At 47.1% G+C, this 27,006-nt stretch overlaps 1 protein-coding gene across 3 annotated transcripts in view; it reads left to right on the plus strand.

Annotated features, from left to right (window-relative positions):
- The window catches only part of CSMD2 (CUB and Sushi multiple domains 2), a 540,305-nt gene that overhangs the window by 416,145 nt on the left and 97,154 nt on the right, over positions 1-27,006 (plus strand). For all 3 annotated transcript variants that reach the window (XM_036446754.2, XM_045584884.1, XM_045584885.1), the window contains 4 exons: positions 5,625-5,827; positions 10,944-11,135; positions 15,889-16,027; positions 19,601-19,788. In XM_036446754.2, the coding sequence (XP_036302647.1) occupies positions 5,625-5,827; positions 10,944-11,135; positions 15,889-16,027; positions 19,601-19,788 (722 nt within the window). The remainder of the gene's footprint in view (positions 1-5,624; positions 5,828-10,943; positions 11,136-15,888; positions 16,028-19,600; positions 19,789-27,006) is intronic.

Raw genomic sequence — 27,006 nt, forward strand, 5'->3', positions numbered from 1 at the left:
AAGAACCTGGAAGTTCAGTTCTGAGGGTCTTCTCTCCAGGGAGTCAGTGTTGGGCTGGTCTAGGCACTGGGGCTGTGATAGTGAGCAGGGCCTGGTCCAGCACTCGTGAAAATTACCTTCTACTTGGGGAGACGAGCAGCAAATACATGAATAAATGAAGTCTTGGCTCTAATAAATGCTAAGGAGGAAGTAAACAGCGTTTTGTGATCAAAATGTGGACAAGGTAACTTTACATGGATGTTGGGACAACTGAATATACATATGGGAAAATAACGAACCTATAAACCTCCAAAATATGAAATAATGCTAAGTTCTGGGAAAATATCAAAGTTTGCTTTTGAGCCATTTCAGGGAGAAGAGGAAAATGTGACGACCGGTATCCTTAAAGGAAAAGATTAACATGGCTGTGTATGTAACATGAATAACTTGTTTCCCAAAATAAAAACAAAATTTTAAAGGAAAAAAGATACCAGGTGCCAGGAGAAAATGTTAGTAACAAATATACTCTTCAGTGGGGATGTAAATTGATATAATCACTTAAGAGAATGACTTAGCTGTATTTTCCAACATTTAAAAAATATATGCCCTGCCAAAACCGGTTTGGCTCAGTGGATTGAGCGTCAGCCTGCAGACTGAAAGGTCCCAGGTTCGATTCCGGTCAAGGGCATATACATTGGTTGCAGGCACATCCCTGGTAGGGGGTTTGCAGGAGGCAGCTGATCAATGTTTCTCCCTCATCGATGTTTCTAGCTCTCTATCTCTCTTCCTTCCTCTCCATAAAAAATCAATAAAATATATTTTAAAAAATAATATATATTGACACATATATATATATATATATATATATATATATGCCCATTCTTCCCCAAAAAAGAGTTTGTCTTCAAGTCAGTTGAAATATTAACAGAAATGTGCAAAGCTATGAAGATAGAGTAATTCTTACAGACTTATCTATAATAATAAATGCATAATATGCTAATTAGACCAAACAGCCAATCAACCTTCGGGATGACCTTCCAGTTGAAGCTGGGGCTGTGAGGACCAAGGCAAGTTGCCAAAGCTTCGAGGGCTGAGCCCCTTGCCTGAATTTCGTGCATCAGGCCTCTAGTGTAAAACATAATGATAAAGCCATAGTGAAATATAGTAATGTTCTTTTCTGCAGAAAAATAAATTAATGTATATGCCCATAATACTGTATTCAGTGAAGAAAGAAAGTTACACAATCACCATGTAAAATATGCTTCCATTTGGGGGAATGTGTTGTGCCCATTATAAAAAGGTCTGGAAGAACATGCACTAAAACGAAGACGAAGCGAAGAGCTCTGGAAAAGGAGGTTGGTTTGTGTGAAAGAGACTTTAAAAATTGAATGCATCTGTATATTGTTTGCCTTTTTCTGCCTTGAGCACATCTTAAAATTTTTATAATTTAAAAGATACTTTTAAAAGGAGATGGTGATGAATGGATATAGAATAGAATAAGGATGCCAGTGGATAAATAGGAAATTCAATGAAAGTCTGGAGTTAAGTTCAGATCATGATTCACAGTTGGTTTCTTGATTGTGACAAATGTGCCTGGGCAATGTGAGATGCTAACAATGGAAGAAAAGGTGAGGGGTTCATAGGAATTCTCTGTATTACCTTCACAACTTTTATGTAAGTCTGCATGATTCCAAAGTAAAATTAATTCCAAGGCAGCTTTGGCAGTCGGAACCATTTTGTTCTGGAAGATTTCGGGTTCCTACTGATCTCTGGCCAGGAGGCACTGCGCATATGGAGAGCCCTGCTTGCTCCTTGGGTTGCAAGGGATTAGCTGGTATGTACTGGTAGCTAATACCCCAAGTTCTGTCCTTGGGAAACCAAGGTGTAGGCTTACCCTTGCACCCATCACAGCTGGGCCAGCGTCTCAGACACCCACAGCAACCCCTGATCTTTAGCACCTCCTTTTTTTAAGTCTTCGTATTTTAGAGCAGATTTAGGTTTATAGTAAAATTGAAAGGAAGGCTCAGAGATTTCCCAGAAACCCACTGCCTTCCCCATTAACATCCCCCACAAGAGTGGGGCATTTATTACAGTTGATGAACCAAATTGACACATCATTATCACCAGAGGCCCATAGTTTATTTTTGGTGTTGTACATTCTATAGATTAGGACAATGTATAATAACGTATTAGGTCTAGTAATAATTAATGTCGTTTTCTAATACCTTTTTTAAATCGAATTTATTTAAACAATACAACAAAATTTAATCAACAATATAGTTGCCATTGTTTTCTACTACTTGTGCCCAACGCTCAGGAAGCATTTTAATCCCTGTTGTAAAATTCTTGTGATTTTGATGCAAAAAATTCGGTCAATGCATTTTTGAGGCATTTTTCATTATTAAATTTTTTTCCAAGAAGAAAGTTTTGCAAAGAACAAAACAAATGGTAATCGGAAGGGGCAATATCAGGAGAATATGCAGGTTGAGGGAGAACTTCCCATTCCAACTGGCGCAGTTTTTCAGCAGTGATTCTTGCAGTATGTGGTCGTGCGTTATCGTGGTGAAGAATTACGCCCTTCCGATTAATCAGCGCGGGTTCTTTTTCTCTTAAAGCTTGGGCTAACCTTTCCAATTGGGCACTATACACTGCACTTGTAATGGTTTGGTTAGATGGTAAAAGTTCATAATGAAGAATTCCTTTAAAATTCCACCAAACACACAACATCACTTTTTTCGCATGCAAGTCAGGTTTTGGCGTGGGCTGCGGAGCCTCATTTTTGTCCAACCATTGAGGCCGCCTTTTCAAATTAACATACAGCACCCATTTTTCATCTCCGGAAACAATTTGCTCTAAAAACGGCAAACGGTTTTGACGAGAGAGGAGCGAACTGCAAATTGTGACTCTTTGATTACGGTTGTTGTCGGTCAACTCATGAGGAACCCATTTTCCAAACTTTTGGACTTTGCCAAGTGCACGCAATTGATTGGAAATTGTTTTTTGTGAACAATTTAAAGTTGTCGCAAGCTCTTGTTGGGTAATTTGAGGATTTTGCACCAAAAGAGCTTGAAAAGCTTCTTGATCAAAATTGGACACACGGCCTCGACCACTCTTGTCAACTAACGAAAAATTTCCCTCGCGAAATTTCTCAAACCAACGCTGGCATTTTCTGGCGCTAACTGCATCTTGCCCAAGAGCACTACAAATGTTTTTTGCAGCCTCACTTGCTTTTCTTCCTAATTGGAACTCGTAAAGCATGCAGTGCCGAATATGCTCTTCATCCGCCATCTTCTTAGCCCTAGTTTTGCAACAAAAACCAAACCAAACACAAACTTTTTCAAGCAAAACTTGTTAATTGCACTTCACACGTTCTGTAGATACCACATGTTTGAAGGTTATGTCAATACAAGTCAACGCCAAGCAAGATTTTAAACGAATGTTTAAAAACGACAATAATTATTACTAGACCCGATATTTACCATTATAGCATCACTAGAGGCCTGATGCACAAAATTTGTGCAAGAGTAGGCCTTCCTTCCCCCAGCTGCCGACATCACCTTCCTTCTGGTACCTGGGACCTGGACTCCCTCGCAGCCCTGCCTTTGTTCGGAAGGTTATCCAGAAGGACATCTGTTCTAGTTAGCATATTATGCTTTTATTATTATAGATAAGAGTATTCCCACCTCCCTAAAAATCCTGTGTGTTCCACCTTTCTATCCATCCAGTCCCTGGCAACCACTGATCTTCTCACTGTCTTCTAGTTTTGTCTTTTTCAGAGCGTCATAGTTGGAATCATAAGGCATGTAGCCTTTTTAGAACGCCTGATTTCACTTGGCAATATGCATTTAAGTTTCCTTTTCATGGCTTGATAGCACATTTCTTTTTAGTGCTAACTAGTAATTCCATTTTTTGGATGTACCACAGTTTATACTTTCATTCACTTACTGGAGGACATCGTGGTTGGCAGTTATGAATAAAGCATTATAAGCATCCAAGTGCAGGTTTTTGTGCGGACATCGTTTTCAGTACATTGGGCTAATGTGATTGCTGAATTGTATGTTTGGTTTGGTTACAAACTGTCCAGCTGTCTTCCCAAGTGGCTGTGCCATTTCGCATTCCCACCGCCATGAGGGAGAGCCCCTGCTGTTTCGCATCCTCGTCAGCTTTGGGATCCTCGTGTTTCAGAGTTTGGCCATTCTAATAGGTGTGTAGTGGTATTTCAGTGCTGTTTTAACTTGTAGTTCCCTGATAACATAGATGTGGAGCAACTTTTCATATGTTTGCTATTTGTATATCTTCATTGGTGATGTGTCTGGTGAGACTTTTAATCCATTTTTAATCAGGATGTTTGTTTTTCTTATTGTTTGGTTTTAAAATTTCTTTGTATATTTTAGATAACAGTCCTTTATCAGGTGTGTTAATACCTTTTGCAGATAATTTCTCGAAGCCTGTGGCTTGTCTTTTACTCCCTTGTCATTGTCTTTTGCAAAGCATAAATTTTTAATTTTAATGCCTTCCAGCATATCAGTTGGTTTTTCATAGGTCATGTCTTTGGTGTTGGATCTAATAAGTCACACCATACCTGAGGTCATCTAAGCTTTCCCCTATGTTATCTTCCAGGAGTTTTCGTTTCATGCTTTCATTTAGATCTGTGATCCATTTTAATTTATTTTTGTAAAGGGCATAAGGTCTGTGTCTAGATTCATTCTTTTGCATGTGGAAGTCCAGTTGTTCCAGAAGCATTGTTGAAGAAATTACCTTTGCTCCATTGTATTGCCGTTGCTCCTTTGTCAAAGATCAATTGACTATATTTGTGAGCCTATTTCTGGGCTCTCAGTTCTATTCCATTGATCTGTTTGTCTGTCTTGATTGCTATGGCTTCATAGTAAGTCTTCGCATCAGGCCCCGTCAGTCCTCCAACTTCTTTCTTCTTCAGTATCGTGTGGCAGTCCCAGGTCTTTCGCCCCTCCATTTAAACTTTAGACTCAGTTTGTCAATATGCACAAAATAACTTGCTGGCATTTGATTGTCTGTTTTTACCTATATCCTTTATCTTGCCTTCTCAGCATCCCCCGTACAACCTAGATTGACATGGATGTGGACTTAGGAGTGGTTTTGGGAGCTGTTGTGTAGAACCGAGGAGGCTGGAGGTTGACAATGGCAATATGAGGCTCATGATAACAAATAAGTTGCTGACCTAGCCAGTGTGTTCAGTGGTTACAGCATCAGCCCATGCACCGAAGAGCCGTGCGTTTGATTCCCGGTCAAGGGCACATACCTCGGTTGCAGGTTCATCCCCAGCCCCTGTAGCCCATGTACAGGAAGCAACCAGTCAATGTGTCTCTCATGTGAATCTTTCTCTCTTCCTCCTTCCTCTCTTCCTCTCTCTTTGAAAATCAATGGAAAAAATATGCCCTGGTGAGGATTAACAATTAAAAAAAAATGCTCAAAATCTACATCCTTTGCCCTTGTCTCCATCACTAATGACAGCAGTGGGAGGAGCACGCTGGGTGGGAATTCTGAGGATGCCGCCAGACTGCCTTCTCTCCCTTCCTACTAGCCTTTCAGGTTTCTGACCTTCCCTGTCGGGATGCCCCAGACAGAGCGCTGGGCCCCGCCTGACTGCTGCCTCTTCTCCCCTCCAGGCTCCACTTCCTGGTGTTCGACACGGAGGAGGTCCACGACGTGCTGCGCATCTGGGACGGGCCCGTGGAGAGCGGGGTGCTGCTGCGGGAGCTCAGCGGCTCGGCGCTGCCCAAGGACCTGCACAGCACCTTCAACTCGGTGGTGCTGCAGTTCAGCACCGACTTCTTCACCAGCAAGCAGGGCTTCGCTGTGCAGTTCTCAGGTCTGTGCCAGCCTCCCCGGCCCCTCCATCCATCCGCCCGCCTCAAGCCCCTCCTGCCCTCCAGCTCTCCACTCACGTAAAGATCCTTCCTGAGCATCTGCTGTGCGCCTGGTACAGGGTTAGCGCTCGTTCAGATAGCCACGCTGCACTCACTCAGTGCGGGGAGTGGGGGGCACAGGCAGGTTAGTAGAACTAATGTTTAAATTGATAAGCACGTGGAGGAGAAATATAAACTACGATGCTCCCCTAGGGGCATCCAGGAAAGATAATGCCCAAGCTCAGGCCTGAAGCAGTTATAGGAGAAAAGACAGTGTTTCCAGTAGCGAATAATCGACCATGGCGTGGAGCTGGTCTGGCCACTGACCAGGATTTTGGAGCCTGTGTGGCCCCCATTCGATGAAAAGGAGAGAAGGGGTACCCTGGGTGTAAAAAGCAGATGCACCGAGCAGAGGCAGGGTAACCGGTTCAGACTCGAGGCTCCTCCCTGGGGCTGAACCACTGGAACCGGGGAGGGAGGTGGAGAGTGGTTTGGGGTGCGGTTATGGAAGAGCCCACCTGACGTGGCACCCATTCCGGTTCTCAGTCTAGTAAAAGTCTGGAAGCCAAATGTGAGCAATCTAAATTCAATTAATTATGTGCTGCCAGAGCCAATTATGGAGGAGCATGACAAAGAGCTGCGGAAGATGGGCCGTGCTCAGACGTCAAGTCCCAATATTAGATAATGTCTATGATTGGCCCTGCCTCTGCCTGTGATGCATCAGCTCCTCTCCTCTGAAGTGCCTCTCCCGTCACTCATCTCCCTGCACAAGTGACTCTGCCGCGGTCGGTGCTTGCGTTTATTATACAGCAGCTGTCTTCATTACCGTCTCCTCACTCCTCTGTCTGTGTGAGGGGTTTCCATGGTGACGCGGGAGCAAGTCTCTGTGGCACCTGTGCCGTGGCTTTGCCTCCACACTCTCAGCAGTCGGGGTGTCAGCTAAGGGTGGTTGGGTATATCCCTGGCACCAGTGGGGCTGTCATGGAGTTATATAATAGATCCCACACCTAGCTCCCTCTGATCCATCTCCATAGAGATGAGGGTGTGGGGCAGATGAGAGTCTCCAGCATCCAGGGCCTTTGTGCTTTTTAACTTGCCCATTTAGCACTAATGCAGGCTCCCAGCCCAGTGGGGAATGGCTCCCTGCAAGGCTCATTGGGATCTTCTTCCTAGATCATGGCACCCGTTCACCCCTGGAGAGAGTCCCTGGGGGCCATTGAGTGGCACTGAACTTGTCTGAGATTAGGGTTCCAGCATGAGGCAACAAGGGAGTCACTTTAGATAAGCATTTCCTAGCACCTGTTCCCTGGCATCCCAGGGGTTATTTATTGGTTTTGCAGGAAAAAGAAGTTTGCACACCTGGCCAGGAGGTCATGGTTTGATTCCAGGCCAGGGCACATGCCCAGGTTGGGGGCTTGATCCCCAGTAGGGACCATACAGGAGGCAGCTGATCAGTGAGATTCTCTCATCAATGATGTTTCTATCCCTTATTCCATATTTGAAATCTATCAAAAATATATTTTAAAAAAATATATTTTAAGAAATGCAGGATCAAGTGATGTGGGAAGGTTCTTAGGTTGAGGCAGATCTAAAGAGGTTATCTGTATTTTGGGACCTCTCAGAACTCTGGGTGTGCTAATGCAAATAAACTCATGAGGTGCCCGTAGGCCACAATTGCCAGACACGTTTGGCGGTGGCTGACTTTTTCCGAAGCCATCTCAAGTGATTAGCATTTCTTGATGCAAACTTTGGAAATTGCTGGAAGAAGCAATCGAAGGGTCTCCCAGCAGTGAAGAGGGTAGAATGCTAAAGAGACGGCTCAGTACACTCTCAGGGAAAAGGAGTATTATGAATAATTAAACGAGACATATATTTTCTCTGGCTCTGCCCACACCAATGAGCATGGCTTTAAAAAAAAAAAAAAAGCCCCTAATTGTACCAATGAATTCCCCCACGGATCTGCATTATCTGACTTAGAATGTGTTCCCAGCGGTGCCATGTGGGACAGAGTCCCTGGGCATCGCCTCGTGAGCCGTGCCTTCACCCAGCAGCGCCAGTGCTTTCTCGTGCATTGCCCGGCTCCTCAACACACTTTCCTCCTTCAGGGTTCATCTCAGAGGCCACTGCTTTCTAATCTCCCCATTCAGAATGCATCGCTAGATGATGCACCTTCAGCACTCTACTTCTGTCCCTTCAGCACACTGTCAGTTCCAGACACTCTGCTTTCCCTTGGACCTGGCCATCTGCTGGCCACCCCACAGAGAGCACTGCGGGGCTGCGGGCCGCCTCCCGCCATCCCACTCCCCCGCGGGGAGCGCATGCAGCAGGTGCTCACTCACCGCCGCCTGTACAGTTGGCACACGGGGATGTGGGTGAATGCATGGATGGTTTTCTCGCACTTGAGGGCTTCCTTGGTTGGGCAAGCCACCCTGGGCATTGCTCAGGTCCGCAGAGTGGGAGTGGGCAAAGCTAGCCAGCCTGGACTCCAGGAAGGCCAGTGGTCTGGGTGTAACTGAGGTCCGGGAAAGGTTACCTTCCTGTTGCTGTCATTAGTTAGCAAATATCAGGACCACTCTCGGGAAGAGAGAGTGGCTCAGCCCATGTTAACTTCATAGTGTCTGTTTGACAGGGATTTACAGAAATGCCAGGGACGATCAGTGCCCGCTCAGCTTTATTAAGTAAACATGCCCGTGTAACACCCAACATCCTATCTGTACCACGTGGGCCCAGCCTTCCCCAGAGGCTGTGCCAAGCAGCTCAAATTCAGGAGCATCAAGGAGGGAAAAGCGAGAACAACAAAAGGTGAGGGGCGCGGAGGAGAGAGAGCATAATCGCTGCCGTCTACTGAGCAGGCGCCACGTTAGGCTCTCCACTACATTCTCCTTCCCATGTTCACATAGACCTTCAGGTCTTATTATCCATGTTGCAGATGTGGGCTCTGAGGCCCCAAGAAGTTTCTCATGCAAGGTCAGTACCCCTGTGTCTGATTCCCAAATCCAGGCTCTTAATCATGACACTCTGCTGCCCCCCGTATAAATAATCTTTCTGAGTATGCTCAGAACAGTGAGCTCTTTCCCCCCAAGGAATCATTTACATGTGCACAGTGCCCTGAGAAACCAGCGATGAAAGCCAAGTCTGTTTTCACGGAGCACGGCTGTGTGCTGGGTACTGTTCTAGGCCCTGGGGATACAGTTGGAAGCAAAACAGCCAAGGTCTCTGTTCCCATAGAGACAGATGCACACGTGTATACAATTAAGAGACAAACAAATAAATTAGCCAGGTTATTACAGGTTGTGCTATGAAAAGAACAAAAGGGGATAATGTGATACAAGTGATGGAAGCAGGGGTAACAAATGAGCTGAAGAGGTGATATTAGAGCTGAAAAATGGATGACAGGATGGAGCTAGCATGGGATCTGTGGCAAGATCATTCCTGGCAGAAGGACCAGCCTGTGCAAAGGCCCTGGGGCAGCTAAAGAAGGGGACTGTGCCTGCTGGAAGAAGATTTTACAGCTAGGGCTGGAGCACAGTGATAGATCACCAATGCTGTTAATAATTAAAACTGAACACAAGCGGAGAACAGGTTTTAAAATGTGGTCCTTCAGATAGGATAACATATACCAGTAGTCAAACTTTTTCTGTAATGAACCAGAGAGTAAATATGTCAGGCTCTGTGGGCCATAGGATACATAACAATGCCACTGCCATTCTAGCACATAGACAATATATCAGCAAATGAGCACGCCTGTGTTCCAATTAAACTTCACTGACAAGAACAGGCACAGAGCCAGATGGGGCTGCAGGCCTAGTTTCCTGTTGCTAGGTGTCAGGTGTCAGATATTGTAGATAACTCCGGACTCTCCGCACAAGCCTGGGTCTCATACTTAGTGATGTGCGTGTGCACTGTTCCCCGGGCTGGAGCTTCCTGGACTTTTCCACTGAAGTCTCCGAATAGCAGAAGTGAGTGGATGCCTATTTTCAGAAGATCCGGAGGGTGTGGGAAGCAAAAAGCTCTTTGCAACTTCATGGTTTTGCTTAAAAAACGAGTATGAATTTTGCATCCTGCTCCATAATGAATTCACTTGTTTTAGTATAAAAGTTATTTTCCCAAAAATTTTAAAGAAAAACTGACTCCCCAAATAAATGAATGATATTGATCCTGTGGCCTCCAAAAAACCTCTTGTCCCTGGGACCTGCCGACCCGTCTGTGAATGATGACATCGTGGGAACTGTGGCGGCAGCTGGCTTGTTGAAGCTGCCTCAGACTCCTTGCTCCGGACTTTCGTGCACACCATGTCCTTTGATGCACTTTCCCATGCTTCATTCATTCACTCACTCATTCGTTAATTCATTTATTCCTCCTTTCCATCATTCATTGGGTATTCACTTAAAACATCTGCTTTGCATTACAATAGCTTAGTAGTAAAACTACACGCAGCTCCCAAATTCCTGAGTATTTTTTTTAATTTTTAATGCATCTCAGTTACTTATACTTGTTTGACCTCTGCTTTGTTACAAACATTGGGTTTGTTTTTAGTTCCAGCCTGGTGAGTCTTTGGTTGTTTGCCACGCAAGAGAAAATAGGGGTTTCACCCGCCTGAGTAACTCCCTGCATCTTCACAGCCATTGCTCAGCGCTCGGGCGGCCAACTCCCATACTCCTTTGCAGCCCCTGCTGATTGAATTTGGAGTTTATACTTAATTATCTTGTCACTCCCTTATACAGATCATGTTACCTACATTAGACAAGATTGCAAAGCTTAGCTCTGTAACAGCTCGTATCAGTAAATCAAGCTTAACTCAGTTTCACAATCATAGCAGCACCGTCATGCTCAACTGTTTCTCAGGACAGGATGACAGGGATGGTGAAGAAGTTGGAAGAATGGGTGGCAGTGGCAGTGATGGCAGAGGGAGTGGAAGTAATGGGGGTGAGAACAGAGATGGTAACACTATTGGGAGGTGTCCAAGATCACGCAGGGGCCCAGCTGACGGACGTGGTGATGTCAGTGAGGGCGGTACACCGGGAGCCTCATGTGGCTGACACCTAGGCAACCACCTCTTCTTCTCTTTTCTTGTCCCAGTGTCCACAGCCACGTCCTGCAATGACCCTGGGGTCCCACAGAACGGGAGCCGGAGTGGTGACAGTTGGGAAGCTGGCGACTCCACAGTGTTCCAGTGTGACCCTGGCTACGCCCTGCAGGGCAGCGCCGAGATCAGCTGCGTGAAGATCGAGAACAGATTCTTCTGGCAGCCCAGCCCGCCAACATGCATTGGTACAGAGCAGCATACGCAAGCCCTGCCCCCTGCCCCCTGGCCCCAGCACATGGGGGCTCCAGACCCCCCATCCACATACATGGCAGCTGCACCGTGAGTCTGGCCAGGAGACTCAGAACAGCCCAAAGCTGCAGAAACCCCCTCTCTACACACACACACACACACAAACACCACATTCTTCACTCTCCAAAATGGTCCCAAAGGTTCCTAAGTCAGGTGTGTCTGTCGCTTTTCTCCTGGCCCAGGATATATAGGTTGGAAGGGGACAATGGTCATGTCGGGTAGTAGTAGGTCAGCGGGTTCTGAAATGACTCTTCCATTACTCAAAGCTCTAGAAGGTCACCCCCAGGCTCGGGTGTGAAGGAAGGAACCCTGCTCCTCCTCTTTCCAAGGCCACTGTTGGTCACCTGGGTGTTTTCCGGATCTGCCCTTAGTCTTAAAATGTCCCCATTTGATGGAGGGCAAATTGGAGGCTCTGAGACATGTCCAAGGTCATGCAGCTTATAGGGGTTGGGCTGGAATATTCTCCCTAGCATAGCAACTGGAGACTAGGAGAAGGAGGGAGCTTGGAGGAAGAGGGGAACAGGAAAGAAGGAGAGAGAGAGAAACACTCCTGTGTTCACTTCCGCTCGGCTCTTCTACTCAGGCACAGTGCTGAACATGTTTCCGTCTTCTACTCAGCAGCCACTGAGCCCTACTGTGTGCCAGCCCCACACTGGACATTCATCTCTATAACTCGTTTAGCTTTCCCAGCAGCTCTCCATAATGAGCGCCATTCCCTCATTTTACAGTTGAGCAAACTGAAACTTGGACATATTTGGATATCTTGTCCCAAATCACAGAGCCAGGACCTGGCAGAGCCATCCCACAATCCCTGATCCCTCTCAGTACAGAGCCTGTGGTTTCCTGCCGCACAGCACACACCGACTCCCCTGCTGCAGCCGGGCTCCGGGGACTTCCAGAGACGTGTGCCCCGTAGTGCCCACCCAGCAGGGCCCTGCCTCTCTCCACACAGCTCAATGCCCACATCTGTGGTCTGGCTTTGCGGGCCATGCTCTGAGGCCTGGCATGGAAGACAGACCCTGAATCCTCTGCCTCAATGGTAACTGGCAGTCCTCTGAGTAGGTGACGGAGCATGTGCATGTGCTGTGGACGGGAGGGCGAGATCCAGATTCCAGACCAGCTCAGTTCTCAACTACATGTTGTGACTCGCAAAGTGTGTGAGATAGTGAAGGAGACAGATCCACGTTATTTCCTTGCTCTGCCATTTACTAGTTCAGTGGCCATGGGAAGGTTACTTTGACTCTCTGAGCCTCAGTTTCCTCATCTGTAAAGTGAAAGAAAATAGACTTCCTCCTAGCATTGTGGGGTGAACTCACAACTAACCCGAATCTCAGGAAATACTAATTTCTCTCTCGTCCTCCTCCCTCCCTCTGCCCTTCCTCCTTTCCCAGTTTTCTTCTTTCGAGCTTTCAGACTCACTTCCCTCCCTGAACCAGAGATCCATCTGGTCCAGGGCGTTCTGTCTGGTAAGGCCGTGGAGGGAATCACATGACTTCCCAGGCCCCTCTGATCCGGCATCCTTCATGGCAGGGGTTCCATAGGCTTACCTTGCAGAAAAGCAGGTCCTGAGACCAGACCATCCCAGGTGGAGAAGAAGGGCTACCCTACATCAAGCTGATGGCAGTAAATGGGCATCAAGCAGGGCAAAACGGGTAACTCCGCTCTCATTACCCATTCCTTGTGCCCTATGGCCTGGGGAATGCTGCTTTTCTTGTCGGCAATGAGTGCTAGGGGGGAACCAGTAGCCACTGAGCCCTACTGTGTGCCAGCCCCACACTGGACATTTATCTCTACAACTCGTTTAGCTTTCGCGGCATCTCTCCATAATGAGCGCCATTCCCTCATTTTATAGTTGAGCAACAAAGTGGAAGTCTTTACCTCTCTCTCAAACAGCCCAGTGGCAAGCCCCTAATTTCCAGCTCCCTTGGCCATCTGCCAGGATCGGCCTGGCTGGCCTTGGCATCCCTTCATTGCAGGGAGGAAGCCAAGGAAGAAAATACGTATTTGTTGAGAGTCATCCCCACGGTAGGCACTGGGCTGAACATCGTGGCCACGTGATTGAAAATAGAATCACCATGTAGACTCAGGCTCTGGGTTCCAGCGAGCCGGGTCCCAGTCCAGCTTCACCACTACAAGCTATGTAGCCTTGGATAAATCACTTCATCTCCCTGTGCCTCATTTTCCGCCCCTGAAATGGGGAGAGTAAAAGTACCTACCTCACAGGTTGTTTTAAGGATTAAATGAGACAATGCTATAAAGCTCACAGTAACCACGGCATACAGTATAAGCCATTACCATCATCGTTCTTTTCAGTTTTATAGACCAGGAAATGGTGTTCAGAGAGGTATGATAATTTGCCCAAACTCACAGTAAGGGGCATGGTCAAAAATTGAACCTGGGACTGGGTCACTTCACAATTGAGGGCCTTTGTCACAACTCTCATACCTCAGTACAGCCTGCCCACTTCTCAGCACTCAGAGAATGATCTACCCATTTTAGGGGTTAGCCCAGTGGTCGGCAAATCGAGGCCAACCACTGGACTAGACTAAATGTTTCTGTGTAGTTGGAAGCTGTGAGGATTAGGCAGTTGTGGCATATTGTGTGCAAAGAGGTAAAGGGTAGTATATGACAGTGGTCGGCAAACTCATTAGTCAACAGAGCGGCAAACCGCTGGGTTAGCCGAAGAAAAACATGCGATTTCAGAAATGAATCTGTGGCAAATTTAAGGACACCCCTCAGCTGCAAAGGAAGGCCGGCCGAATAGCCCTTGCCCGAATGAGGCATCATTGTGCCCCCTTGGGAAGATCCCCCGGGAGCTGGACAGCAGGCATGACGAGGGTGTGCCCCTCTCACTGGCTGGGCCACGCTGGCTTCTGGGTAGGGCCACTCTCTGTGGACTGGACTGTGTGGCCTTGCCTTGCTAAATGCAGTTTTACTCTGGTCTGTCCCATTCATCCAACCATCTTCTCTAGAGAAGGCTCAGTGGAGGGGAAGTGCGGGAGACACAAGGCAGACCTGACTCGAGGAAGCATCCTCGCTCACAGAAGCTCTTGTGCCCAGGCCCTGTGCCCTGCAGGCTGTGGGGAGTGATGCCCCTCCCTTCTCCCACGGCCATCGGCAGTTCTGAGGTGGTAGAGCCAGTTGATGGACCCTGGAGCCAGACATGCGTGGATTTGAGTCTCAGAGTGACTGGGCGAATGACAAGCTCTCTGAGCCTGTTGCTCCTCTCTAACTCAGGAAGGATAGTCCATAGCTCACTGCGTTTCCATGGGACATAAATGAGATAGGGCAGCTAAAATGCTATAGCTCATGCCTGACATTTAATAGGTGCCCACTTGAGTGTTTCTGGTCCTCAGGTTGGTGTTTGAGATATATTTCCCATGGAAGCAAACACACTACTCATGACCACTCAGGTTTGCTGTTCAACCATGTTAGGACTTTTATGGCCTGGCTTGAAGACCTACCATTTTTAAAGAGGCCCTGTGGAGGGTTGCTCCAGCCCTTTAAGCATTGCTCTGAGTCAAAGCTGCACCCTGAGGCCATAAATACTGCTCATCTCTGCGACGGGCCAGCGGCTGCTGTGCAGTTCAGCCTTGGATGCAGTCTTGGCTCCCACCCCATGTCCAGTCTTGGATTTTTCTGGCTTCCTCTTGCACGGCTCCGTGCTCCTGTGGGCTCACTGTCTGACTGCTTCGCTGCCAATCTCCGATGGTGCGTCGTAAGCCACAGTCATAGTCTTGGCCATCTTTTCCTGTTAGAGACCCCATCCACTTCTCAGCCTCCACTTGACCAAAACCTCATGGTACAGGGCAATAGCCAGCCAACTAGTGCAGAGCCTGCCTCAGGATCTGGGAAGGGCCCCGGGGACTCTGGGTAAGCAGCCTGCTGTATCTCTAGCCACCTTCCCTCTGCCAGCTGGGAAGGCCTGTCATCTCGGGAGGGAAACCACCGTGGACACACGGGGATTTGTAGTCTCTCCATTTGACTGAGGCATACATGTTCTCTTGGAGAAGGTCTTTTGGAAAATTGGACCGGACCTGCAGCCCCCAAGCAGGTGCCAAGAGCACTGGCAGTGTCGGAGGCTGGTGCGTTTGGCAGGTGAACATGGTATTGTTTGCCACTCCTGACAGACTGCACCAGGACTCGGCAAATAGGCACAGTGCCCGCCTCGCCTGGAAAGTGAATGTGAGGCCGTGGGCGGAGAGCAGGTGTTTCCCGGGTCTGAGAGACGCATGATGGCTCCCGGTATTGACTGCTTATGGTATGCCAGGTGCTTTCCGACATCAAAATCTTTGCAGCCACCCCAGGAAGGAGGTATTGTCTCTTTGCAATAGAAAGACACAGGCCCAGAGAGGTTAGGTCAGTTCTCTAACGTCACACAGCCAGGAGCAGGCAGAGTCACAGGTTTTGTTTTTGAGTCATTCCTTCAGGTGAAATCAGCCAACGAGAAATGGCTCGGTGACTGTTAGTGCATTCGCAGTGTTGCACCATCACGACCTCTAGTTCTAACACATTCCATCCCTTCAAGGCGAAACCTCAGACCCGTTATGCTCTACCCTCCCCTTGGCCTCCAGGGCCAGGTGTCAACTCAGGTGTATCAGACTTATTCCTTCCTCTTCTGTGCCTACAAAATACCCATTAAACTGGGCCCGGTGAAGGGAGCGTCTTACCCTTGTCTTCTCTCCTCAGCTCCCTGCGGGGGAGACTTGACGGGACCCTCGGGAGTCATCCTGTCTCCGAATTACCCAGAGCCGTACCCGCCGGGCAAGGAGTGCGACTGGAAGGTGACCGTCTCACCAGACTACGTCATCGCCCTGGTATTTAACATGTATGTACCTTTCCCTGGGAGGGAGACGAAGGGTTCAGAGCAGCTAGGGGGTTCAGGCCTGGGTGTGTGGGTGAGTATACACAGGTCTGCTGTGAGTGCTTGGCCCAGGGAGGTGTAGGAGCACCAAGACGAAGAGACCTGAGCATTTATGGAAAGTCTCCTGTGGGCCCAGAAAGGCGCTCAGAGGCTTCACATATATTCTTACTTCTTTCTTCTTATTATTATTTTCTTTTCTTCTTTTTTATCTCCAAAGCTGTTGAGATTCAGAAAGTAGAGCCTTGCTGGATTCTTGTCTTCTGCCCTCCAGCATTTTTTCCCCTGCTCTCACCCAGCTCATTCCAGCTCGCTCCCCAGCTTTTCTCAGATGCACCCCTATCAAGCTCCCCATGATCTCCTTTATTCCTTTTAGAGGCGAGCTCTTCTAAAGAGTTGTCTCTGCTTTTCTCTCCTTCCTCCCCTCCTTTCACAGAGAACCACTGAGAGCTAGTTTCTGCCCACGGGCCTGCTGGCAACTCCTCTGATAAGACACCAGTGAACTGATTGCTAAACAAAGTGGAACTGTCCATGTTTTATCCCTGGCACCTCTTGATTGCTCCCTCAACCCCTACTCTGCTTCTCCCCTTGGGTTTTATGCAGTTCCCCCCCACTTCCCGGTTCTCAGACTTCTTCTGTGAGTGCACCACTCCCCCCTCGTGGCCCTCTTCCTTGGCCAGGCCATGTCTCAAGCCCTTTCTCTTCTCGCCCACACCTTCTTCCTGGACAAGCTCATCCACTCCCAGGGCATTCCTCTCCGACAGTGCCAACTCCCCTCTGCCACCCACCCGGACATCCTGCTGAGCTGCACTCATATATCCAGCTGCTGGCTGTCTCTGTGCTGCAGGAGCCTCGGCTGCAACACACAAGCATATCACTCCTCCCCAGACAAGCTCCATTCTGAACTCGGTGGCTTGGCACCCCCATCCCCCTTCACCGCTACTTTTATGAATGACCAAGGTGTGGAGCCTCTGCTGCCTTAGCACGCCTCCTGTTTCCCCTCTGGTGCATCCTCCCAGCTGCTGCCCTGAATTACGACCCTAGTATCCTAAGTATGCCCCCATCTTGCCTTCCATGCCAGTCTCTTCTTTAGCTAGCCGCTGAGTAGTCTTGTCTATGAAAATGCTACAGTAACCACCCTGTTTTCCATTTTAACTTATGGTAATACTTCTTAGCCATCAGGAATGAACTGCTGGTGAATGCAGTGCGAGTGAATCTCAGAAAGAGCACAGTGAGCAAAAGGAGACACACACACACACACACACACACACACTCACACACGGAAGTACATAATGAGTGATTCCACTTATATAAGTTTTAAGATCGGCAAAATTTGATATGCATGTGTCAAAGCTGGTAGAGCCATGCACTTGAGATGATTATTTCATGGTGTGTAAATTACATTTAACTTTAAAAAAAAAAAAAAAAATTTTTTTAAAAAGAAACAATAAATAGATCCTTTATTTAAAAATTCTACACAGCTCCTTCCTCCCTATAAATTAAAGTCCAAACTTATGAATTTCATCCTAAGCAATCTGTTTGCTGCTTGCCTCTCTATTCAGTGCCCCCACCACAGTAGAACCCCACCCTCCCAGTCCCTGGGCTCCAGCCAGACTGAACTCTGAGCAGTCTCCACGCCTCTGCTTCTCCCTTCACAGCGGCGTCCTTTCCAACCGCCGAGGGTCGTTTCATCTCCCCGGGCTCAGCGCCAGCTTGGCCTTCACAAAAGCTTCCTTCTCTCCTCCCGAGGAACTTGGTGTTGTGCCCCCATACACCTGTGCAGACTTCAGGCTCTGCTGTTTCATCTTCACATCCATCACTTCCTTCAGCCCCGTCCCCATCTGGAAGGAGGGGTGGTGTCTGACACATCCCGTGTCCCAGGCACCTTGTACAGCACCTGATACAGGAGGGTACTCAGATAAAATCAGGTGACTGGAGGAAGGCAGGGACAGAAGAAGGTAGTTAGGAAGTGGTGGAGCCATAACTGTGACCAAGACTGACCTGGTCCCTCCCCTGGTGACTTTCAGAAGAGCAGGTGGATGGCAGCTAAATTATGGTGCAGGAAGACCATCCACCCAGCAGTGGTGGAGTGACCCTGCAGCTGACCCAGTGGGAGAGGGTGCCATATAGGAAGGCAGTCACGCATGTCTGGCTCTACCCCTCGTCCCCTCTCTCTGCCCTACCCCTCTGACCCAGAGTTGCCATGGCCCTGCCCTCCGCCACACATCTCAACCAAAGGGTGGGACTGGGTGGCATTCTTAGTCCAGCCGAATGGAGTATCTGAATATCCCAGCCTGTGGCTGGGCTATGGCTGAGTTCGCATCAGAAATCTGTTCTCTGCACACTCTCTTCCTTTTATTCTGTTGTTCTCACTTTTGCATGTCGATTAGTTCCAGTTGCATTTGCTGGATATATAGCTAAGAGTGGAATCATAGCATCATCAGGCATATATTCAGATCTAGTAGATATCATGAAACATTTCCAAAGTGGATGATCCCAGCGGCTCCACAGTCTTGCCAGTCCCCTGTGTTTTCCATCATCTTCACTCTCCATCCCAGTGGGATAGATTACATTCAAAAGCTCTAATATTCCATTTACTAAACTGAGTCCGTTTTTTAAAAAGATGTTTTTCCTCACACTGTAGTCAGGACTGCTAAGAAAGAGGCACAGCTGTGGGTGCCAGGAGGGGGGTGGTAGCAAGTCCTCAGGAGAGCGAGAGCTGGCTCAGGGTCACAGGAATGCAGGTAGGGTCCTGCTGGACACAGGCCCTTCCTGCCTGGGAATAACTCCTGGGCTGGCTCTTTCCCTCTTGAAAAAGAAGGTGAAGCATAGCACAGAAGCAGGGAGGAGACCTGGGTTCTGGACCCGCTTGGGCTGACCCCTGGGTGTAAAGAGTTGGTAACTCATTTTCCCTTCTGTGCATAATAGAGTGACTATAGACAATATTGTATTATAATCACCAAACTTATTAAGAGACTCGATCTCAATTAGTCCAGCCATTATCATAAAAAGAAAAGATAATTATGTGAGGTGATAGAGGTGCTAATTATTACTACAATGGCAATCATATTGCATATATAAATGTATCTAGTCAACTTGTTGTATGCCTTAAACTTGCACAGCAGTATATGTCAAATACATTTCAATTAAATGTTTTTTTAAAAAGAGGATGTTCTGTTTCACCTCCAGCTTTCTGAATGCTGCCTGTGGCACATGGCTCCTCTGCCCACGCCTGCTTTTTCCATCTTCTCCACTCACTGGGAGGTGGCTGGGGCCTCATTCCCTCCCCTAGCCACCTGCCAGGAAGTCTCAGGGTTGGGCCCCCATGGGTAGAGGGCGTACTCTCTGGGAGGCCTGGAACCAATCCCCCACAGTTACCATGGGCAGTTGCATTGAGATGAGCATGTAGTTTGTGTCTTGTATTCCATGATATGACATAAGTAATGGCATTTTAGATGTGAAACCAGATTTGGTTGTGCCCAATACAAGCCCTGTTTAACCTTGGTGGGCGGGGTGGGGTATTATATGTTTGTTCCCTAGCTTTAACTTGGAGCCTGGCTACGATTTCCTCCACGTCTACGACGGGCGGGACTCTCTGAGCCCCCTCATAGGGAGCTTCTACGGCTCCCAGCTCCCCAGCCGCATCGAGAGCAGCAGCAACAGCCTCTTCCTCGCCTTCCGCAGCGATGCATCCGTGAGCAATGTGGGCTTCGTCATTGACTACACAGGTAAGGGCGCCAGTGGCAGAGATGACTGAGGGCAGGGCCCCTCAGACCTGCCCGCGGGAAAGCCTAGGGCAGGGGGGAGAGCGACGGGCCGATCACCACACAGCAGTGCTGCCACCATGGCCCTCCAGGTGGCTTAGCCTTCCGCACCCATTTGCCCCAGGCCCCGGAGAAAAGAGGCCAGAATTCTCTTTACACTTCATTTCTATTTTCACATCATCCCTCCCCTTTTCTCTATTTTTTTCTATGATGATCTTTTATCGCTCTTCAATCTCACACCCTCAGCCCACACATATCCACTAACCTCTTCCAGGTCACTCCCCGCATTTGCTGAAGATACTGATGTAAACCTCAATCCTCCTCTCCACCGCACAGCCTCCCACCAGCCTGGAGAACTTCTGTGCGCATAATGACAGCTCGTCAAACCCCTGGGGTCACAGTGCCTGGGCCTCTGTTCCATGGACACTGGCACCTTGCCATAGGCTAGACACGTTCTGATACTTCCTGAGCACATTTGATCATCCCTACAGTTTTCCCATTCTTTTATTCTTACTGCACTTTTGGGTTAATTAAGACAAGTTCAGTAGTATAAGGGTCGAGAGCAGGGGTCAGCAAATCTTTTCTTAAAGAACCACATAGTAAGCCTTTTAGGTTGTGAGCCACATCATCTCCATCACAACCGCTGAGCTCTGTCCTTGTAGCACGAAAGCAGCCGAAGACAAAATACAAAGGAATGAGCCTAACTGTGCTCCAAAAACGTCTGCTTACGAGAACAGGCCAAGTCCCTGCCTGGTCTAGACTGTCAGATTGACTGAGCTCAGGCCTAATGACGACCACTTAGCCATTGAGCAGACTTGAGCAGGTTTATTTAACCTATTGAAAACTCCAGTTCCTCATCTATAAAATGATAGTAGATAATTCTTACCTCACAGAAATGTAAAGATCAATGAGTTCATGCATCAAAGCTCTTGGTTCGATGCCTGGCACATATAATCATCCCATAATGTTCAAATAGGAACAGTCATAGTTGGTCATCACAGTAGGATTAGTTCCAGGCTCTCAAGCACTTTCTTCTCTCTTGATGACCTTTCTTCTTCCCTAATTATCCTACACACCATTATCCAAATTCCAACTCCATTTCTTGTTTGATTTGTGGGCTTGGCCAATTATTATCTTTTAGAATCCATCTCTCTTATCTCTATCTAATTATGTTTCAGAAGGTTAAAACTAAAAGGTATTGCATAGTTATATTTTATATATCTGAGCACAATATCCAGTATGTACTAAAGACCCTACAGATAGAGGTGATTGATTTTGTTAGTGTAACTGTAACCCAAGTGCACCCAGGCCTCATCAGCCTGTGTGCACAAATGGACTCACGTGACCAGTTAAAAATAAAAAAGTTTCTGGCTCCTGTCCCCCACTTGCATAATGTGGGACTTCAGCAACTTTTCAATGCGCTCTCTAATTAAATATTTTTGGCACCTCCTGAGACTATCTCAGATGAGCTCACAAATAACATCAATCACTGTAATAGCCAACGGTGTCTACCAGCTGCTGGCACCATCCTGAGCACTGTGCACCCATCTATTCATCAACGTCCTCATAACTATCGATTGTCTGCGATTTGTCAGACACAGTTCTAGAAGATGCTTGGCGCACAGATTAGAGACGTTTTGCTTGTGGTCGTCTTTCCTCCTGGGCCTAGCCTGGGCCTCTCTTCCTGCAGACACCTGCCATTTGCTAACCTTCCTGGACTCAAGCCCTTCTCCACATGCTGATAGCCCAGCAAACACTGTCACAGGTGATGGAATTCAGAGGAGATGACTTAGACAACTTAGACACAGCCTGTGACCCCATCGCTCCACCCACCACCATCCACTGCCATATTATCATCATTTTTCTTCTTAGTCATCTCTCTAATCACAACCTCATCAGTATTATACTTTCATTTTTCCTAACCTGAGGTTCTTCTATTGTGAAAACCTTTCAAAATGCACCATTTGTTCCACCTATACCCAAATAGCTGAACACAGCCAGAAAAAGTCACCCAAACGTAGCACTTGGAGCCAACTCAGATAATGTCCTTTAACCGCAACCAAGCCTTATCAGCCACCAGCGTGACTTCTGACCTGTCTCACCTGAGTCTTCTGCTTGATGGAGATTCTAAAATTTCACCTCAAAAGCCACACTTTCAGTCTCCTTACAAAAGTACTCCTTTTCACCATCCCTGGATATAAGTTACTGGTAGAAACTCCCTGGGCTTCGTCCCTAGTCATCTTGTTTAGGGTTATCTGGCTGTGGCCACCTCTCCCTTACATCTTCTCCACTGAATCTGTGGGCTAGAGCCACACCTCTAGATCCTCTTTCCCAAAGCAGCCCTTTCCACTTTCCTCTGTTGGGCTGAAATCATATCTAGAGGGGTCCTCAAGTCCAAAACACAGCCCCAGAGAATAAGGCCTACCTAGATGCCATCTAAGCCAGCCAAGTGACTGAAGGAGGCCAGTTTACTGGGGAGAGCAGGGGCACAGCCCATCCATGCATCCTTCACCACCTTATTAAGATCTGTGGTGCCAGTACTAAGATAGAGTGGGAGGTACCCGGTGAGACCTGCAGCTGCCTCCTTCTTCAGATTTCATGTCTCCTAATATTAGTCACCCCTCAGCTATGTCTCTAGTCTCTGCTCAGGTAGCCTATTTGCTGGGACCCAAGCACCCCTGCCTCATCCTGTGGTCTCCTTCTCCCTGTCCCAAGATCCCAGAATGGGTTACTGTGCTGCCAGATCCTATGGCCTCAACCAATGTGAGGCAGGAAAATAAAAGGGTTCTAGGTTTTAATAGCACAGATAATGAAAACTTCCTCAAACTGAACTCCAAAAGGGGATGTATTTTTGGAGTCTGAGAGCCCCAGAGTAGGGAGTGTAAGGAACTGAAATCAGGGTGGAAGAGTCAGAGGTTGGGTTACCGTCCTCTGTCTCCAGGACCCATGAGTCTCCTCCCTGCCCCTTTCTGAGTATTTGCTGCATTCTCCTCTCTCTGAAAAATAATTTTCATTGCTTCTCCATTTTCCTAAGACAAGTGTGGCCACCTCACTCTTGACTCCTCGCCACTTTCCAGGCTGCCTCCAAATTCTGAGTCCTAGAGGACCATCAGATTGACCAGGCTTACGTGAAGCATCATAGAATTAGGATTTTTCATAAAGAGCTAGGATAGATCAGGCATGTTTATTCATTTGTTCACTCGGGAAATCATTAGTGAGAAACCTGCTATGTGCCGTACACTGTGAAAACAGAGCAAAGTCCCTGCCTCTGGCAAGTTCACTTCCTAAACCGACAGACATTAAGTTGGCAGTGGCAGCCCACCTAATCATAATGTAGAGATGGGTGGTTTCTTGGTATCTCTGTTCAGTTGCTCCTGGAAAGGGGCTGTGGTGTCAGCCATTTCTAGACAGGCCTCCTGGGAGATGATTCTGGGTGCCGCATGTCATTTGTGTATTTTTTGAGATCATGCTTTGAGGCACTTCTCATCTGAATTCTGCCTCCTGGGTAGATTTTACCCTTTGCTAGATGATACAAAAGGAATGAGGAGGGTCCTTTCTTTTGGATACGGTTATTACCAAGGAGTCCCGGGAAGGTTATTGTCAATCTCCAGGCCAGAGAAATTGGCAGAATAGGTGGGTGGGAATCTTTATTCTCATTTTCCAGCAGGTGTGGTGGCCTCTTCCTGGGCAGGGACAGACTAGGACACCCATGAACAGGTGTAGAGATCATTCATCCATTTGATAAATGTTTATTGGCAGTCGGTAGAAGTGAAGGCCTCGCTGAGCAGGTGACATTGAAACAGAGACCAGGTTGAGAAGAGCAGGGATGAGATGGTGTTCTAGACAGAGGGAAGAAGAGTTCAAAGCACATGTTAGAGAATCTGAAATAAACCAGGAAAGGCCAAGGTGAACCAACCCAGACTGGAAGATACTAAAAAGTACGTATTTTCTCTTTCAAGCCCTCGGAAGTGACACTGTGAGCCAAGGAGTTGCAACTAGATTTCCACACCTGCTCCCACCATCATCACTGTCACTACTCACCGCTGTTTTCTGAATTCAAAATGGAAATCTCTTCATTTCTGCCTATTTTTAAAGTAATATTGGGAGGAAAAATTCAAACAATGCAGTCGCATATAAGATGTATTCTAAAAACGTACCATCCTCTGTTACTACCACCCCCTGAGAACCATTAGTCATGGCTTGTTATCTCATTCCAGTTAGTTTATATAAAGTAAATTCTAGACTAGAGTTGGCAAACTTTTTGTGGAAAAGGCAAAATAGTAAATATTTTAGGCTTAGCAGGCCAGATGATCCCTGTTGCATCTGCTCATCTCTGCTGCTATAATGTTAAAACAGCTGTAGACAGTATGTAGATAAATGGATGTGGCTGTATGCCAATAAAACTTTATTTACAAAAACAGGTAGGATGCCTGTGAATTGTAGCTTGCTGATCCCAGTTCTATATAAGTGGAATCACACCAAGCATACTAATCTATAATATGGGTGGGGTTGTTTTTGGTTTTTTGGGGGCTGGGGGGGGGAGTGGGGAGTGGCTGTGTGTGTGTGTGTGTGTGTGTGCATGTGTGTGTGTATGTGTGTGTTTTGCCCAGCAATATAGCCAATGGACATCTTTCCATATCAGTATGCAAATACTTCCACTATTCTTTTTAAAGGCTGCTTGTATTTCAGTGGGTGGCTCTAATTTGACCTTTTTAATAGTTCTGGATTGGTTGAGGGTTTGGGTTGTTGTTGTTTTTGTTTTGTTTTGTTTTTTTCTTTTTCTTTTATTTGCTACTACAGCATTTAGAAATGGCCCTTTTCTATTAGGATAAGAAAAAGCTGGTTTTTATAATTTTTCCTTTATTTTTTTGGGGGGGAGGAGGGCAACTGGGTATTATTTATTATCATTATGATGTTTTAGTCATTTAGTTTTATCATTCACAGCTGAGCTCTGGTTTGGCAGACCGAAGACCGAGTTTTGGTCTTAATTCTGTCTATTAATAGTTGAATGACTTGAAAGACTTAGTTAGCCTGTCTGAGCACTACATTCCCCATCTACCACTGGAGAGCAGTGTACCTGGCCCTGCACACTTCAGAGGCCTCTGTGAGTGCAAATGCAATAACAGGTTGGAGAGTACTTTGAAAATTACAAAGTGATATTCCTATATAAGAAGCTATCATCATTATTGTTATCCTAATCATTATTATTAACATGGTAATGATACAAGGATGAGCTCTTCTGGCTATGACATGTGACTATAGAATAGAGTCGGTAGATGGAATCATCGATTTTCCAAGCCCTGAGGTGTTCAGCCAATCAATTGAGCAGCCATTTGCTCAACCTCTATTATGTGTCCAATATGACCAGCCCTGGCACGAAGTTCTGTGCTAGTTGCCGGGATGCAGAGAAGAATAGATAATGCTCTCTGTGAGTTCAGAACCTACTGAAAAGAAACATACTTACCCAAATTACAAGTTAGCGCCATGCATGCTATACTTAAGAAAAGAAAAGCAGAATTCTGCCAAAGAGAAGACAGTTCAGAAATGTGCTCCAGAGAGGGTGGCTTTGAAAAGTGCAAGAGTTCGCCTCAGAGGAGGGAGGAAAGGACTTGTGGACACAGTGTCTAGTTCTGAGCCCAGTTGCCTATAAGCTGTTATGAGGTAGAAGTTTATTCTACTTCCTGTAAAAGAGGAAGAGACTGTCATCGGGGCCAGTGAAGTGGCTCCACCTAGGTTCCTTTGTCTGCTCTACAATGCTAGTGCATGGCTTCAATCCCAAGGTTACCTGGGGATCCAAGGTGGCGACTGGAGTTCCAGCCATGATGTCTGAGTTCCAGACCAAGGATGGAGGAAGGACGGGAAGAGGGAAGGGCCAGAGAGCATTCTCTGAGCTGTCACCTTTCCTTAAGCAGCCTTTCTAGAAACCCCACACTTACCCATTTAATTCTATATTGAGTGCCTATCATGTGCCAGGCACTGGACTGCAGCAGTGAGCAAAACTGAAAAACTGTCCTTGTAAAACCTACATTCTAATGGGGAGAGAGGGAAAAATGAGGTAAGCATATAATACACGAGGCAGTATCGATCAAAGGAAAACAGAGGGGGAGTGTGGGAAAGGAGTATTAAAATTTTAAGTAGTGAAGCAAGAAGGTGTCACTCTCCAAGATGATTTCCATCCCTAGAGTTCCAGCCAAATTCAGAAGGCCTGGAGTCAAATCCTCAAAGAGGCGGGAGAAGTGGCCATATGGATGGGGGGACGTTCTGAACACAGAGGCCAATGTGGTGGAGCAAAGTTAGAAAGGAACAATAGGAGTTGAGGTCATAGAGGGGAGAATTGGACGCAAAAACTCTAGGGGTTTGTAGGACTATAGGCTTTTCCTCTTAGTGAGACAGTAGATTATTATTTGACCTGACTGTGTTTATATCTCTTTGGCCAAACCTAGCTGTCCAGGAGGCTGAACGGTGTAAATTTTACCTGGTGCCATATTCTCTGCCTCAAACCTGGGCTCCTTTATTTAAGGATGAAGGTGGGGAATAGATATTGGATGCCACACCTAGTTTTGCTTCTAATGACTATGTGGATTTGATCCCAAGTTACTTCATTTCTCTGAACTTTAAATAAAATTTGACCCACTTTGAGTTTATAAAAAAGGACAGATGAAATATAAGATCTAGGGACAGTTCCTATCTCTGTGACTCGCATATGAGTCAGGCAATGGCCAATTGTATTCTTGCCAGAGCCACCAAGTTTAGGGGGAGGACAGATTTGGTGCGGAAGGCAAAGGGACACATCCCAGGGCACCTGAAGAAACCACTGAGGGGTCCTCTTCGAGGTGAGAGACAATAGTCTGGATCCCACTTGAGTGTGAATTTACTGGTATATCTGGGACTGCTCCACGCCCTGATATGGGCAAAGACCAAGAGCAGGGCCCTCATAAGGACTCGGATGCAGGAGTGGCTACACTCAACAGGATCACAGACTCTCAGAGCCCCATTCCATCAGCCAGCAGGCTGATTGGCAGCTGAACAACACACTCTAAAGGCATTGATGCCTCTTGTATAGGTAGCTTACAAGCATCAGGTGACAGTGACAGCCATCAGCAAATTTCCTCTGAGCCTTCATCTCTGAACTCTGATTCTTTTTATTCTGGTTCTTTCCTCCTCAAATCTCTTTTCGTTTCT

Source organism: Pipistrellus kuhlii, unplaced genomic scaffold (assembly GCF_014108245.1).
Source record: "Pipistrellus kuhlii isolate mPipKuh1 unplaced genomic scaffold, mPipKuh1.p scaffold_m20_p_2, whole genome shotgun sequence".
In the NCBI taxonomy this organism is placed as follows: domain Eukaryota; kingdom Metazoa; phylum Chordata; class Mammalia; order Chiroptera; family Vespertilionidae; genus Pipistrellus; species Pipistrellus kuhlii.